Here is an 18364-nt window from a genome sequence, read left to right on the forward strand (position 1 = left end):
TAAAGTTAAGTAACTATTGGTATTGGTCAACTTTACCCATATTTCGTTTTTTGTGTGCACCCAAAAAAATACCCAAAAACAAATGTAGTCTGAAAGGTAGGTATTATTATTTTATATCTTGGGAAAAGTACAAGTACAAGTATGTTTGACATTGCCTTTAGTAATTTTTTAGGTATTTTTCTTTAATAGAAGACATAGCGATCTATAGGTTATAATTCCTAAAAATTAAGTAGTTATATTTTTATAGTGTAGATAGAAAAATAGCATCACGTGCTTACCTCTAAAAGTGCATGTGCTACCCCTCACCCCGGTCCACTTTATCCCCTCTATCGCCACAATTAAGTAGGCTGCCCATGTCCAGGCAAATTAAAATAAAATTTCCTTGCCATTTTTATTTGGTCGGCTCTTTCGGGCTTACCCTGACCAACAAAATAATTTTTGCGTGTGTATTTTTGGGACTTGCAACTTGTCGCCGCAAAATGAATTGAACTTTTATGGCTAATGACGTTGCACGTTGCATGCGGCATGCTGCATGGCACACGTGTCGTATACGCAATTACATAACATTTTCCGGGGACTTGTCCAACTTGTAATGCAGAGCGCTACTCCATCGATGGTGGAAAGCTGTTGGGGGGAAAAGCTGTTGGCAGGAGCGATTTTTGAGTTGCTTAATTCGAGCGAATTTAGGGGGATTCGCAAATGTAGTATCTCTCGGTAGTGGACTAATGGAAATTGGTGTGTACAGTTAAGATATTCGGTACCCAAATTTTCTAAATAAAAAAATTAGATATTCTTTGAAACTATCAAACTGAGGACCATTTAACATAAATCATGGATTTTTCAAAAATGTTTAAAAAATTTATCAAGTTCCATTTTATTTACATAAGATATGGTAACCGATTGTTTTGGTACTAAATAAATTATTTATTTTGTGATTATAAAAGAATCTTTTATTTATTTATTTTTGTTTTGTACTAAAAAATAAACCATATATATCCAGATTTTAATTTTACATGTATGTAAGTCCACAATTCTTTCCAGTTCTTAAAATTCCAACCACATGTCTATTCATATTTGGCACATGACTCTGGGATCATTATTAATGTAAAAACATTTTTGGCTTGCAATAAAAATATTTTTAGGTTTCTCCCCTTGTTGAGCAGGGGATGGAAAATTGCTAATAAATTGCATTGAAATGTTGCGCATACGCAACGTGGCAAAAGCCCAAGACAAACAAGTTTGCTCTCCGGCAAAATGTCCTGCCGTCCTTCGTCCTGGCTTTCTCTCTGTGTGCGTAACAGGTGCAGTGCGAGCAGAAGACGATGGAGAAGAGATAGAAGCCGAGTTTTGTTGCCATCCCGACTGCTGCTGCTTTTGCTGTTGATGCTGCCACAACTCAATTTATTTCAACATGTACTTTTGCAACAATGAATTTCACTTTAGTTGCTAATGGATTTCGCATAGAAGGCAGTCAGGCTGCAGTACTAGTAACTGTACACTGTGAGAAAACTCTACATTAATGCAGGGATGTTATATAAAACTGCCAAAAAAGTAGGTAACTATTAAGAAAATTTAAACTAGCTATTTAAGAATCCTTAATTTTAATAGGTGTGGAAAAAATTATTTTAACTAGATAACCTTGAAAAACTTAGTGCACAAATACTCCATTTCATTTACTATAAAGTGATATGATGGTTATAATTTTTCGCAATGTTCAGTAAATTCCTTAATGGTATATGACCTATGTTCATAAAATAAATATTAAAAATATTTAATTTAATATGTTGTTGTTAATAAGTTAAAAAAATAATACAATATTTATCATTGTTATTTTAAAATTATAAATTGAAGATCGATTATTAAATAAGATTATAAAAGTTGATTTTGTTAAAAATATGTGACCCATTCTATGTACAATTTTTAAGCCAAAATTAAATTTATTTATGTTGCTCATTTTCCTGAGTGTATTTAGTGGATGGAGTGGCATCAGGGGCAGAACCCGTTTGTCTGCCCCTCAAGGGTTGAGTTTTTTCGGGTCAGCTGCTAAGGAACTGCGTCGAGTCCTTGTCCTTTCGCTCCTGTCTTCGGTGTCCTCGTGTCCTGGTGTCTGCGGTAATGCATTTTGTTTGCTCGGCTGCAGCAACGCACCCACAATGACAAATGAAAGTTGACGCGCTGCCTTATTGAGACAAATGAGGAGGGACTGGAGAAAGGACTGCGGGCACAAGTGCTGTGCTTCTGTGCTTTGGCTATAATCATGCAAATGACCGAAAGGTTGCCGCAAAATGAGCACTTTCCCCCGCCTGCAGCTCAGTAATTAGAAATGCACCGAAGGAATAAAAATAGGGGGCCAGAGGCTGCCTTACTTATTCACCAATTTCGCTTCCATTTCCGTTTTTTGCCTGCAGAAGAACACTTAATTAATTTTCTTTTAAATTACATTTGCCTGGACACTTGTATCAACATTGTACTGCCATTGTCCTGCCCACGACTGATGCTCATTTCGAAGCTCCTAGACGGGCATTCAATTCATTGTTGACTCGATAGAGTAAACTCAGCTCCAACTTCTGTTTCTCGTCCTAGTTCGTTGCTGAAACAGCAACAATTCCATTTCCATAGCCTGCCCTGTCCTGGATATTGTTTTTGCACTCGACGAAGGACACTTCGAGTTGTCTTAGTTTCTGTTTCAGGCTCTGCTCGTGCCCCATAATGTCACCCATTTACCCCAAAAATTCTGTTAGCAATTGCGTATTACATTGCTGGCAAAATTTGGTCCAACAATTTGGGCGTTAAGTCGAGAAAGGATTGTAAATTCAGCTGGAAACATAAATGTTTTCTGAATTGCTTGAATAGCCCTGAGGGAATTTAAATTCAAGCCGGTTTGATTCAATTCGATTGAACTGGTTTTAAGGCAAAAATGCGAGGAATAAGCGGTTTGTAGATAAATATTTTACGTATTGGACAATTTGTTTTGGAATTCTTTTGAGTAATTTAAGCTAGATATTAGAAGAGACAAAGGCCTTGAAGTGATTTCTGAATCTTTTTTATTAGGGAACAAAAACGATTTAAGACAATCAATTTACCAGATTATAAGCTTTTCCGTTTAGTTTTTTTAACTTTCACCTACACATAGAGAATTCAAGTACATTGTTCTTGAATTGAAAACATTCGTTTTTAAAAACCGTGTAAGTTCATTTTTGTAGCAATGTTCTCAATATTAAGAAGAGAAAAGTTAAATTGAGTTTTTTTTATAAACTTTTAGATAAGTATACGCTACTGACTGAACTAATAGTTTATCTGTTCAGATATACAATGTACATACCGCCAATTTAATTTGTTTCTACCAAAATAAAAATATTTTCAACTTAAAAAATGTTGTTCTATTTTTTAAGAACATTTTTAACTCAGATGAGAACGTCAGAATTTTCTCTGTGTATGTATATATATTAAATGTTGATATTTCATAAGTCACCCCCAACTTAGTTACTATTTTGTAGTTCCACTTTATTTTGAATACGCACCTACTTCTTGGTAATTATTGGAATAATTGGAAGTAATCATTTCCTATATTAGTTGTGCCATTTGCACAATATTTCAACGTTTATAGTGCACAATTAATTGCATTAATGGCACACTCGCTGTGAAATTCGCTCCTCAGCTGCATTTAATCACCCCCCACCCCATTTGGGAGACAATTTCAGTGCATTTCACTGCGGGATATTCATCAGACCGCAGTTTCCGCTTGTTGCTCTCCAGGTGATTTCCCCTCCTTTCCGGTCTCTTACCAGTGTTGTTGTTTGTGCGACAGGTACCACTGTAGTTGTTGTTGTTGTTGTTATTATTGTTGTTGCCTCTGTTGGTTGGTGGCGACTCCTTAGTTACACATGACATGTGTCAGGTGCAATCAAATACGGTTTCAAAGCTTAAACGCTTTTGGCGCAATGCGTGAGAATTTCAAACGGTTTACGGTTGCCAGTGGAGCAGCCAAGGCCTCACGTGTCCCCAAAACTGTAGGCTCTTTCCACTTTTCCCCCCCAGCCATTTCAATATTTACTTTTGTGGCATTGCTTACTAATTGAATTTATGTACAAAATTTCTCAAACAAAACTTTGTTTGCCTCGAAGGAGGAAGAAAGTGCTGAAAAGGGGTGGTGCTACACATATAAAATGGGGTTGGCAAAAAGCGGCGACACATGTGTGCGATTGAAATCAGTTTCGGCAGTCGCTGTCTTTCCACCTTTCTCTTATTTTCGAAGTATTTCCAGTCTCATTTTCCGGGGTTTCCCCCTCTTTGTAATGACATTTTAAAACAATTTGCCCGCTTAATTCGGAGACATGTAAAGTTTTTTAATTGTCAACAAATTGGCAACATTTTCAGGAGGAGAAAAGTATAAAAAAAAAACCATAAGAATCCCAGAAACTCGACTAAAAAATACTTGGTTTTATAAGTTATAATACAAATATACTAAAATAATAAACATATATATACAATTATTTACAAAAATGGAACATTTTAAGATCTTTACTTTAAATGATATGACAAAGATGGTCTTTTCTTATCACCTTCACAAAGAATATACCCCTAAATATCTAGGGAAAGACAAGAAACCCCGAGACACTGGAAAGTCGTCGCCAAAGTTGCCGTCACATGTTGCACTTCTCAGCCCGCCATAATTGCTCCTAATTGAAATGCGAAACCCGCAACAAAACTGAACCGAAATGCCAGCCATTAAATTCAAGGGAAAATTCCCCAATTTAGTTGCCATTATTTGAGGGATGCAAGCAAACTCACATGTGTGTTAATGTAAATTTATGTTGGGGCTTTACCAAGAAAAAAAAAAAGACTAATTTGCTCTTGGGAAATGTGAGAAATGTGTGTGTGTGAGGAAAAACCGCATTGGAGAGGTTTGTCCTCGGGTAAAATGGGATTTTTATGCAACACACAAGGCTGACCACAAGATGCAGCTAACACACACACACACACGAAAGCCAGCAGATTGTGGTTGCAACACTCGACTCCTGACGGATTTTATTGCCTTAAAGCTCATTATGGACCCGAGGAAATTGCATCTAACGCTTAATTAATGCTCGGCTTACAACATGCGTCCACAGACATCAAAAGCATTATTTTCCAACTGACATTGTTATGGTTCTTAGTTTCTGCTTTCAGTTTCCCTGTTTTACCCCACTTGCCAATTGTAAACACAGTCTAGAGTCAACTTTTGTGGCTTGACGTGTTTGCGAGTGCGTTAGATTAAGCTCGACTGAAGCCGTGAAAAGAGCAAAACAAATATGAAATGGGAGTTGGGTAACTGCAAAATAAATTGCAACTTTTGCAAGTGGAATAGTTCCCAAGTTGGAAATAAATTAGCATTACCAGGAGCAATTCAATAAGGAGAATCCTTGCAACCGAATAGTGCGAAGACCTGCAAGGGGAAGTAAGTGCAAAATAATTGTTTACGAGGAAAAATCTTCAGCTTAAGAACTTCAAATAAGAAAGACGATTTGAAAATCCCTTAATCTCATAATTGTAACTTAAACGATGAAAAGCAACAATATATTAAACAAATATAATAAATAAGATTTTTTTAGGATCAAAAAGAATATAACAAAAATAGGAATAGACCTATTTAATAAGTTTTTAAAGATACTTCTTTAAATTTGGCAAATTCAGAAATGTTTCCAATATCAGTTGCTTTGAGAATCCAAAAATATCCATATCATCCATAAAAGTGATGTCTTTAAAGCTGCGTATCTGCATTTCCTTTTAATTCTAAATTAAACAAGCAAATTCCCAAACCCACATTAACGTGTGGATTTAAGATTTATCCAATGCAAAAATGTCCTTGCAGTGTCCTCATGTTGATGATGATTACGATGACTTGGACTTGACTGCGGTGAGTTGACGATGGCTCCCGGGCCTCACTTCCACTTAAACTTAGCGAAGAAGTCGGCCTCGTAACTGAAAACCCTTTGGGCAGGGTCTCTGGGGTGTTTCTGGGGTGGCATGGAACTCGGGGGTTCCCCGTTAAGTGTGTCTTTGAGGCAAGGGATTGGACTGAAATGCGATGAGAAGAGAAGATACGAGATGAGAGGACGAGTTGAACCGAGCTGGGGCATGTCCTTGCCATCGCATGAACTTTTAATTTACAACTGCGTCTTTTTTTCCCCCTCTATTTTTCTCCGTTGATTTAATTTATTATGCAAATGTTTCTGCAAGCAAGACAACGTGCTGCTCTCGGATGCCTTTTTCTCATATCATCATAATTTAAGGAGAAAGCTACCGAAAAAATGTTTGCAGGAAACTAGATTCAAGTAGTCGACCCTTAAATAGTCTATGAAATATGCATTTTAAATTGTCATTATAAAGATATTATTATAAGTTGGAAAATACATTGCCATAAAGTCTTACATGTTGAATTACTAATAAATTGATTTACTAATTAAGACTATTTCTCAAATTTAAACTACATACTATTTATATTTATAAAATATTCTAATTCAGATCTACAAAATCATTACATAATTTATTTTAACTCTTTTGCTTACATGTTTTCTTACTAACTGACAACAATATATCATATATTATATATTAAATTCTTTTTTCCTATTAACTGATAACAATATATCATATAATATATATTAATTCTCACTCTGATCTACAAAATCATTACATAATTTACTTTAATACTTTTGCTTATATGATTTCTTATTAACTGATAACAGAAAGAGAACATAATATATAGTATATGATATATATGATATACTATATATTATGTTCTCTTTCTGATTTTGATATATGATATACTATATATTATGTTCTCTTTCTGATCTACAAAATCATTACTTAGTTAGTTAACAATAATAACCCTTGAAAGAGTATCTTAAGCTGGCGCCTAAGTGAGCGCCACAACAAATGACGGCAATGTCAAAATTTTCTCACCTCGATTTTTCATCTCATTTAGAACCCCTAAGACGAAGACATGTGTGTGCTCACTTGTGTTTGTGTTTGGGTTTATCAGTCACATAATGCCGGCATGCTGACATCATAACTTATAACTTGATAAATAACTATATGTGTTATCCCTCTTATCCTTTTTTGGGAGCTCCCTTCGCAGACAAATGACTTGACTGAAAGCGAGACCCTCAAAAGTCGGGGCGCTGGAAAAAGAGGGGGTTGAAATATTTATCCCTCTGTCAGAGTGTGTGTTAAGTTTATCCTCATCTTCCTTTGTCTGGAGCTATTTTTTTGAAGCTTCTTTTGTTGTCTGCCAAGAGGTTGTCAGGAACTTGCCTTACTTTTTAAGCTCATTTGTTGATTTTTTCTACCAATTTTTACATAGGTTCTGTTGTCTTGTTTTAAAATGTATAATTAGTAGTCAAGTATAAAATACAACAAACTTCCTTGTTATTAAAAACAAGTGTGCAACTTTATAAATTTAATATTTAAACCAAAAATAAAATTTTTTCTATATTTTTTAACTGGTTGAGTTCAGTTTTCCTAGGCTCATTGATGCATGGTGGAAAACTTCAGACGCAGACAACGTGACGTATGATTGTGCCATGATATGTGGCCACAATGAACTCAACCTCCACCCCTTTTTTTCAACCCTCTTTCCACCCTTCAACAGCACATGCCACGAATGTGAATAAAGCTTGAAAAATATTTTACACATCAGCTTTGGACATGGCTGAGCTGGAAACAGGTTGCACATGTAGTTAAAGCCCTCATGCATCCTTCAACATAAACAAACGGCCAACACGTACACGCACTCACACAGACGCATATTTCAAACTGTACTATAAAATGTGCAAGGACCTATGTATAACTTGTAGAAAAACAGTTTATTATATCAGTTTTAGAGAAGGATAGTTCTTAAAATAATATTTTTTTAATATATAAACCTATAACAATAAAAATCTAGAAGAATCGTGCGCTATTCTAAAAACATTTCCCAAATCTGTCATTAAAGTGTTACCTAACAACATAATAAATTTCGCTACACTAGAATAACAAAAAGTAAACAGAAAAATATGGACAATACTTTTTGGCTAATGTGGAAATAGTCCATTCGAGACCAAGTGAAAGTCTCCCGGCTGAGGTCTGCTAGCCAAGTTTTAATGAGTCCTGTGCCGAGATTTGACCTGGCTAACTTTTAATCCGCCTAATATGAGGCACTCGGGCGGGAAACACTGCACTACAGAGTTATGAAATATGCAAAAACATTAAAATGTTTTCCACTACTTTTCGGTGCTAACATTGAGGGTAGTCGGAACTAATGAAATGAGTTAGTTATGCTCGGGGATTGTGCATTTTGCAAGCATTTTTCATAATTGCCCGGTTCAAAGGCAATGGAAATTGGCAAACAACAGGAAAGTTTTCCCTTAACCCCAATGGATATTGCGATACTTTCAATACGGGGGGGCGGCTGAAAAAACAGTATTAAAAAGTTTCCATTTTCGTTCAGTCATTCGGTCTTCCTCTCAGTAAAATCCACTTAAATGTGTTTTTCCAATTAAAAAACTTTTTCCTACACTTGAAAATTTTCGAGTATGTGCGAAAATCTTTTATGCGAATTGCATTCGGCAAAAGGCAACAGTCAGGGGGAAAAAGGAGGGGTTTTTTGTGGTGGCACAGAGAGAAGTCCGCCACAGAAACCTAATGAAAAGTGATTACAAACATGATAGATAAATGCTGACTGGCCACAGTCTCGGTCTACTCTGTATCACCCCCCACCCCCCTTTTAGCTCTAGGATTTTCCCAGGACTTCTTACTCTCCAGTACAGTTGCCTGAGTAAAACATCTTTCGGTTTGGCATTTGCCACTAAATGGTCAAATAAACTTTTTGGCACTGCTATCGCTGTAATGAACTTCTTAAGAGCTTTTCCATTCTACTTCTCACCGCCATTGTCTTTTGCCCCTATCTGGCTTTAAACTTAATGAAAATCCATTAAAAAGTCCCACATTGTTGTGGCATCGCCAGGAATTATCTCACTTTCGTGAGTCCGCCTCTCTATCCATTCTCCGTTTTTCCCCAATTTCCCCGACTTTCTCACAGCATTTCTCTTCGGTGTCGCGCACGTGTTCAACGTGACGTATGCGTAATGTGCTTCTGCCTGACTTGAGTTTTGCACTAGCGGTTCTTTTCGCCTTGCAGCGGGCCATTTGCCAGCCATCAGCCGAAAATAGCAGGCCAAATAAGCCAAATGGCTGAACAGGTTCAAGGCAAAAGCGTGGGAGTCGTAAAAAAACAGATCAAGGAAGCAAGAAGCGAGATTTACGAGTGGGTAGAAAATAAGTTGAAGGCCGAAATGGGGAAAATCAAAACCAATATCAAAGAGCTTAGAGCTTAGAGCAACAAAGTATTGACGGTAATTAAAGAATAATTTTAAAAATATTTTAACAAAACAGCTAACTTTGAAATATAAATTTTTATGTACAATATATACATTCGTGTAATTGATTCATAAATTTAATTTCCCAAAAATCAACGACTTCTGTGATTTTCTATATTCAAAGTATTTTTCCCTGCTTTTCAAGTGAATTCCTCGCTAAAGAATCAAAAAACAAACAGGAAACTCGAAAAAACTCCACAAGGATTTATGCCCAAGTGCTTGAAAGGCAATACAGCCATTTTTTATACGCACCATTTCAAGGATCAAAAACAAAAGCCGACTCATTCACTTTGAAGCTGCTATAAGCACCCAGAAGTGTCCTTTTCGTTGGCCCTTTCACCGGAATCGCTTTCGTTAGACATGGGACTTAAATCAATGAAACACACATAAAACCAATAAAATACTTTAAAGACCTAAAAATGTCAAATGCATTTGGTTCTCAACATTTGAAATATGAAATTGTTTTATCCAGCACAAGAATATTGGAAATTGGCAAATAAACCAGTCGTAAACTGCAATTCATTGAAAAAGGGACAGAGAAAGTTTTCTATCTAGCAGTGAATTTAGTTATGGACCCATTCTTAACTTTTGGGCCAGTATATTGATAAATATTTTCAATTTATCGAGTAAATATTGGCCAGATTTCGGGGCAAGTTAAGAGCTAACATCGTATTATGAAACATTTTTGTATGCATCTTTTGTAAGGGTCCTTAAAGCTGTTGAATAGCCTCGAGAGGACTTTAAAAGTTTGAAAAGGGATTCTTGTTCGGTTTGTATCTTATGCCTTCCGTGGTGTTGGCGCACATGCCACCTTGGCATCACTCCCTTATAGCCAATCTCATTTCGGCATAATCGAGGCACCTGACAGATATATCCCCTCCATCGCTCAGTCAATATTGATGCTGATGCATTGCCAAATGCCGCTGAAGATGTCGCTAAACTGTTGCAGTCAGGGCAATCGGGGGGGTTGGCGGCGGAGCGGGGCTGGGAAAGATGAGCGGGACAAGCGGAAATGACAAACAGTGCAGCGGACAAGGACACCAATGCAACTACATGCCAAGAGCACCCTCAAACCAAGCTCATGCCGAAGACACTGCACAAAAAGTCTAGGTTATTTAATACTTTAATTAAATAATTCGTTTCGAAAAACATTTCTTCCATTTTTTAGTCGAAAATAATATAATAATAAAAGTTGGTATAATAAGAAGTTTTTTCTTAAAAAGCTGAGTTATACGGCATTAAAATTATGGATCTATAAAACTAAATCATTAATCTGTAATAACCAACCAAAAGCATTTTACTTACTTGAAATTCAGGCAATGGATTTATGGCAATATTACACTTGCTTTAATTTAGACCAACTGACTGCATTTATTTAACTATGTGATGGCAATCTAACAAACATTTATTTTCCGATATAATAATATTTTGATGAGCTAAAAACATTTTGTTTAATAAACCTAGTAAGTAAGTTTAAATATGAATAGTAGTTTTGTAGTTTAAAGTATAAATTAAGCTGTGGATATTTTTTTTGTGTAGGTTGTCATGAAAAAAAAAGAAAGAAAATTCAATAAGTTCGTAAAAATCAATGAAATTGTTATTTTCTCATTATTCCTGGCTTTTAGATTCAATCCCAGAAATTATTCTCAGTGCACACATTAACCTGACACATGTTTCTTCTTATGCACAGTGTAGTTTAGTGTGAGCTGCGAAATCTGACCCCAAAGACAATGGCAAAGGGTAGCACCGCCGCAACCTCCTGACACCACCTCCCCTCCAACAAGGACACCCCCTCGCGGAACCGCAAAATCTGCTCTTCTTTGGCTAACCTGAGACAGGTACAACACTCACACCTGCACACACAGAGCACTAACACTCACGCACACAGGAGGCTCAAGAGTTTCAGGTAAATTTACTTTAATCACTGTTAAGTGCAAAGGAGAGGGGCGTGGTGGGGGCGGGCGGGGCGACAGCGGGCAGCGAAGAGAGCAAAACACTTCAAAGAGCGGACTGGCTTTTGTGTTATGTTAATTACTGGTGTCACAGCAGCAACAAAAACAGCTGCAAAAGCAACCAAAATACACAGAGAAAAAATATTTTTTTTTTCATTAATTTTCATTTAATTTGCACTTAATTGGGATTTAAAAATAAACCCTATTTTTAAAAGAGAAAGTGTGGGTAATGCAAATTATACCATTTATAAATACAAATTAATTAAAATAGAAGATTCTCCATTTTAGAATATGGTGAATCTTCGTTATATCATTTACCTTGATTTCCATGTTATTCAATTTCTTCAAAATTTCAGTTGTTAGGAGGAAAAATATTTTATATTATTATCATTTTGACACAGTAAAAATTTTAAAAAACAATCATAAGGTCCTTGAACCCACAGAGGCCTCTTCTTTGTTGTTAAAAAGTTCAATGTTCAAGTTCAATTTGTATTTAACTTGTGTAAATTTAGGTTCGGTGTACAGTAACAGCAACAAGAACTGTAAAAAAAAGTCGCAGCTTTGAGTGCTCACTCGTATATCCTTTGAGCTGCTTCCTGCCTTCCCCTGCCACGCCCTCCGCCCCTATGGCCTCACCTTAGCTTGAAATTAAAAACCAACAGTGGCCAAGGCCCAGTGGAAAGTGGAAAGTCTCAGTGCCCGCTTAACCTACAATAACAAGCAAAGTCTTGTTGACATTTTCCCCATAATTACCCGTGCGCAAAGTGTTGTTGATTTTATTTTGCATTATGCGAGCCCGGCTTTTTTCTTCATTTCCATCGTCATCCCTATTTTAAATTATATGCCAGAGAGCTTACTGCATTTCTTTGATACCTAAAAGCTGTTGAAATTTCATTTATTCTGTTTGTCAGTGGAGATTTTAACATTCCTGCCGGCTTAACATGGATTCTGGTTGAACATTACAGAGGCAGGGTTTTAACAGCCCCTGGAAAGCTGTACCCCTTAGAAGAGTTCATTCTGTGGAAGTAACAGGGGCGGTTCAATACGTACTTTTAATGTTAACTCTGGCTGTGCAGAGTGAAAGCTAACAGAACAAGGCTGTAAAAGCTTCCCCTTTCCATCGCTATGTTAATGTTAAGCGTCCTTCTGTTACTTATCGCTGTTATCTATTTAGGTTTATGTTGCAACTGTTTTTTGGAGGCCACTAAGTTGACCTTTTAGCATGGGATTTTTCTTAAAAGGTTTATTTAATGTTGGTATTATATTTTTCTATACATTCCAAAAGAAATAAAAAAATAAAAATGTATAAAATTAAACGAAGTTGGTGCAAACCAATAGTAAAATTAAGAAGAAAAACAATTTTATATGTAAGCCTTTAGCGAATTTCCACCATTTGCTCCCAAAACCCAATTCAAATATTTTCGAATTGTTTTGTAATCAATTTAATAAATTTCTCATATGTTTTATATTAAAATTGTACTCCTGTTTTTCTGCTATAGTTGCTAATGCTTTTTTGTGCTGTTTGTGATTAATCGGTATACTAAAAAAAAATAAATAATGGTCCACAAAAGACCATTGTGATATAACTTTTTAAGCCAATTTCAGTTGTGGCCGACGACTCTTGACGCCAGCGGAAATGCATTTAAAAATTATGCGAAAACTCGGCAACAAATGAAAGTGTGCATGTGTGTTCCGCACAGACACCCCTATTGGATAAGGAAAATGGTAAGGGGGTGGATATTCCTGCCAAGGGTGGACCACCCGCTGCCGTATGCATATTTGCATAATGGCTGCGCTGTTTCAAAAACTTGCTAAACACTCTTGATAGACAAGATAAAACACTGTGCCCGCCATTTTTGTGCATAATTTATGTTGGGCGTAGCATCCTCTGCATGACGTCGGTAGAAGGAGCAGAGTATTTTTTACCTGCTCTACGGAATGTTCTTTCTGTGGGCGGATTAAATTCCTTATCCCTGCTATGATTTCACTTATTTTAATTAGCCCTACCTTTTCCACCAACGAGATTTTTGCGGCTTACGCTAAGAACTCGCTTAGTATAGTATTCATTAATTAAGTGTGTGGGCTGAGGAGATAATTAACACTACTTACATATGACTTGGAGGGTTTATTTTGTGTTTAGATCTTGGAACTTGGGTAACAAAAAATGGCAAGATAATAATATACAATATTATATTATATTTACATTTATTCGTAATAAAAATAACAACAAATTTAAGGTATTTAATATTTTTCTTAATTTCTTTAACTTTATTTTATTTAAAAAATTATACATTTAAGCAATAACAGGTACAAAACTTAAAGTAAAATCAAAATCTACCATTTTTTTCATTTACAATATCGTAGAAATCCAAAGGCAATGCAATAACTTTCTATAAATTGGTTTATATGCCTATTTTATTCGGTTTTATCCTGTGTCAAGTTCATTTCATAGTCATGTTCTCATGTACGGTGAGCGGATGAGTGGAGGGCATATTTATTTTGATTGAAAAATAAATTGAATTGATGAATTTATTATGAAAAAATAAGCGGGCGACACAATGGCATCGGCAACGCTTTCTAGTCCCCGTTCCCGACCCCTGCCATCCATTCAACTTTGTTGCAGTGGAAATTTACAATATTATTTCACCCCTCCAGACCCAAACCCAAACTCCTCCTTTGACACTTGCACAAAGCAAACTTGAAATTTGATGATTTCTCCTTTGTCGCAGCTCTTGGCTCTATTCAAGCCGAAGTTGGGCCAATGAATATTTACTTTAAGCATCTCACACGATGCTTTTCATATGCAGATTTGTGTTTACACTCCCGCCCAGCCGAATAAACATGCCACTTGTACAACACATGTAATTCCATCGAGTTTATTTGCCTAATCACAAATTCAATATGGCAAAGTGTATTGGAACAAATGACAAGTACTAAACATATTTTTTGGCGACAATTTCTTCTTTTTTGCTAAAGCATGTTTATGATTATTACACACATTAGAGGTAAAAGAGAACCGGCTTGGGTAATTGGTTTCGAATTTTAAAATAGGCAATATCTAGGGTATTTTATTTTATATTAACACAGGGCTTAGTAAAGGCAACCATAAATTCTGCATTTCTCTAGGGGCTTTTGCCAACTCCAATAACAATACGTGTTGGATTTTTGAAATGTTATATTCTAGTATGTTTCATCCACTGACCCACTCAATGGCCTGCAGCAACTGAAAAATGTTGCAGTTCAAAAGGCAACAATAGTAATAATATCAAGTGCGTACTTTATGACTTGACCTGAACCAGTTGTTGACATTTTGTATGGTACACATGTAGTAACCAAGCACGCCATAAATGCACAAATATGTTTTAGTTAATAAAAGGCTTCTATAAGGAAGCTAACGAGCCACAATAGTATTAAAAAAATAATTAAACTTAGATTAAAGACTATTATAAAGGCACCCAATTTTATATGCAAGGGAAAATAAGACTACATGGTGACTCAAAATATTTCAATCTATAGGTAAAAATAAAAGTTTATTTTACATCTGACTACATTCTTTTTATATCTTTTTGAATTTGACTCCCCTGTTTGAAGTTTCTTCATTTGTTAAATGTAGCCTGACTCAAAAATGTCGACTTTTTATTTAGTCCCTTTGTTTTTCTTTGCAGCTTTTATTTCTGCTTGGATTTTCTGCCTGTCTCTTGGCCCTGTAATCTGTGTTTTTCCCTTTGCTTTTGAGTACATAATTGTTGCGGTTAAGTGAATTAAAATTGCTCCGGCATTTTCGTATTTACAGAACCGTAATAAAATATTTGAAAAATGTTCTTCCGTTTTATGTTTGCATTTTAAACTGTTAACTTTGATCCTTGAACTATGTTGGGCCACAATTGAAAGAACTACAAAAATCCGACAGAAACGATGCAGCTAAAAAGTGTTTGTTGTAATAACATTTGTTCTTCCTTTTTCCCTCAGTTGGCCAGACGGCTTTGGTTGCCTTTGCTGGCTGCAGCAGCTTTGTTGATGTTGAATTTTGCAAGGAAAATGCGCTTAAAATCTTTACTTATGGTTTCCCAAGGCAAACACACAGACATGGAAGGAGACAGTAAAAATCTCAGCAGGGGTAGAATGAGAATCGTTATGGAGGGGGGGTCTTGCGAAAATGTGCAAAGGGGTGGGTGAGCAAACATATTGCGCATATGCCATGTTAACCGAAAGCTTGGCTCCATTGTCAACAGCTGTTTGCTGTCTTAGTTCTGGTCATGGCTCCCCTGATCCTCTGTCTTGCCTCTCTTTCTTCCTACTACTCTCCTCTCTTTCTCCCCGCAATCCCTGACTCCCAGTCTCTGTATGGTCCTATATCTCTCTGTCCTGTTCTGTCCAAGTTTTGTATGGCAAATGACATGGACTGTGGACGCTTTCTACTTCTCTATACGACTTTACCCATAATTACACCGTTCGAAGTTATTATTTACAAAAACTACCAGAAAATCTGTCTAACTTATAAACATGAAATGTTAAATAAGAAAATAAATGTTAAGACTTTCTTTAAATAGTTCTTATTTTTGTAAGAAATTATAAATTAATTGAAAGGTTTTATGATCATTATTTAAATATAACGGGTATATACTCGTAAAGTTAAAGGTATATTAGATTCGTCGGAAAGTATGTAACCGGTGGAAAGAATCTTTTCCGACCCTATATAAGTTATATATATATAAAGTATATATATTCTTGATAGGGATCAGGCTTAAGAATGTATCCGTCCGTCCGTATTAATGGTGAGATCTCCGGATCTATAAAAGCTAGAATGTTGGGATTTGGCATGCAGATTCTTGAGTTTCTTGCGCAGCGCATGTTTATTTTAGCAGGGAGCCACCACAATCGTGTTATGTAGTCTACTTTTTTGTTTTTTATACACTTTTGTGACTTCAAATTTAAGTTTGGTTGGATATAATACAGTAAATTAAATTTTCTATGATATATTTCTCTTAGTGTAGAAGCTTTCTGAACACACTCTCTCATCTTTCTCTTCGTCATTGCTTGCATTGCTCTTTTCCTGCTTCCATATGCATAGATGAATAACCTTCTTTCAACCCGCAAAAAAAATGTAATGAAACATAAGAGACAACAACAACAGCAGCAAGTTTTGAAGATGTCTTGTCCTGCATCCTGGATGTACACTAGTGTGTGTGTGTGTGTGAGAGTGTGGTCCTGTGACACTATGCATAAATTGTCTAGAGGAAGACAGCTGAGATTGATTTGCAGGCGACAGTTGCTGGTTACTGATGTTGTTGTTGCTGCTGCTAATGTTGATGTTTTCCTGACCGTTGTTGCTGTTGCTATTGTTGTTGTTGTTGCTGCTGTGTTGCAGTTGCTTATGTTCGTACACTGAAGAAAAAGGTAGTTAGTAATTATCTGAGGTTTAGCAAATCAAGCAAAAAAGACATTCCTAAGATGTGTGTCTCATTAAATGCCAAGTAATGGTACAGGGTTTTTTAAATTTGCCTTTAGAAGATCCCTTCAACTACTTTTAATAAAAAATACCTAAAATATTAATAAATTTATTTACGCTTTAAATTAAAAAATTTTTAAAAACACAAAAAGAGTTTAGCCACAATTTTCATTTTTATTTTATAAACCCTTTTTTGCTGTATTCCCCTTGCTGTTATTTTTACCGCACTTCCGCATTCCCCTGACCAACATTGAAATTAGAAAATTTAAATTCACATATTTTCCATTGCCAGCTGAAAATGTTTTCATTTCATTTTATTCATTTTTCACTCAAGTTATTTTAGGCAACAAGAAACAAGCAAAGTCGAAAAAGAAGAGGGAAAATTTGCATTTACCAAGCAATTTCAATGGAATTTAACTTGGACAAGACATAAGAGAAAAAAATGGGAATAAAATTGATTAAATTGTTTGCAGTTTACCATTAAATTCAATAGACGCCTTAACCCATTTTCCTTCTCACTATTAGCCGGGAAAATTATTAAAAAACGATTTTGTGGCAAGAGCTGAGGGGGCATGGCAGCAAATAGGGCTCTTGCCACATCGTTGGTTTTTATGGTTTCGCGCACGCACAGAACTTTTGCGAAAACAGGCAGCACCAATAACAAAAGAAGCAACAAGAACAACAACAAAAAAGGCAGTAACTACCAGCAAACAATATCGGCAACTTTCTCTCTTCGAAAGTTGGCAGCTTAGTTACTAGGAAATGTTCAAGGAGGGTGCCTATTTTGTTCTACCCTTAAAATAAAATATTTGCATAAAATTAAAAATAAAATTAATTATTTTTACATAAATTTATTGACTATAAAATAAGTAATTAAAATGTAATTTCCATTTTTTAAGAATCCTTTCGCTTTTTGACATTTTAATAAATTTAATAAAGTAGATCCCCAATTATTCTTATGTTCTATTAGTAAATCAATCAATCAAACCAAGTTCATCCATTAAATGTTGTCCACCAGTTCTTTACAATAATATCAGCTAATATTACAATATTCTTAGGGGTTAAATTATTAACAATTTTTAACTATCCTCAATTTAGTCTTACCTGTTTTAACAAACCTTTATTTGGAAAGGAACTTTTTCTGGTATGTTTGAGTTGAAAAAAGAACTTCTTTATTAATATGTACTTACAAATTAAGTTGTTTAGCTTTTATTATACACAAAAGATCCCAAGAAAAACAATTTTCTTTTAATTTTCCTTCTGGCTCCTTCAAGTTGCACCTGAACAAATGCAACATTCTGCACATCAGCAACATTAGAAGCGGCAATTGCATTTGGGGTTTCTCTCATTAAACCTAAACCCCAACAGAGAACTTTAAGCCAAACTTTTGGAGATGGGCAACAGCGAACCGCAGGTCTTCCCAATCCAATTGGTGGTTAAAGCCAACCCAATGCAAATGCATGCAAACCAAATCACAAAATGAAAATGACTTTCATTCGAGGCGAGGACCAAAAAGGGAGGGGCTAGGGAAAATAAACCCAGGCCGAGTGCAACATTAAGTGGCACAT

The 18364-nt window shown here is 35.8% G+C and overlaps 1 protein-coding gene across 1 annotated transcript; it reads right to left on the reverse strand.

Annotated features, from left to right (window-relative positions):
- Positions 1-3505: 3505 nt before the first annotated feature.
- On the reverse strand, positions 3506-4047 carry LOC108013341 (uncharacterized). Its single transcript, XM_017079151.4, is given in 2 exon segments — positions 3506-3798; positions 3800-4047. Coding segments are annotated over 2 exon segments (183 nt in total). The 5' UTR covers positions 3892-4047; the 3' UTR covers positions 3506-3707.
- Between the last annotated feature and the right edge of the window lie 14317 nt (positions 4048-18364).

Source organism: Drosophila suzukii, chromosome 2L, assembly GCF_043229965.1.
Source record: "Drosophila suzukii chromosome 2L, CBGP_Dsuzu_IsoJpt1.0, whole genome shotgun sequence".
In the NCBI taxonomy this organism is placed as follows: Eukaryota; Metazoa; Arthropoda; class Insecta; order Diptera; family Drosophilidae; genus Drosophila; species Drosophila suzukii.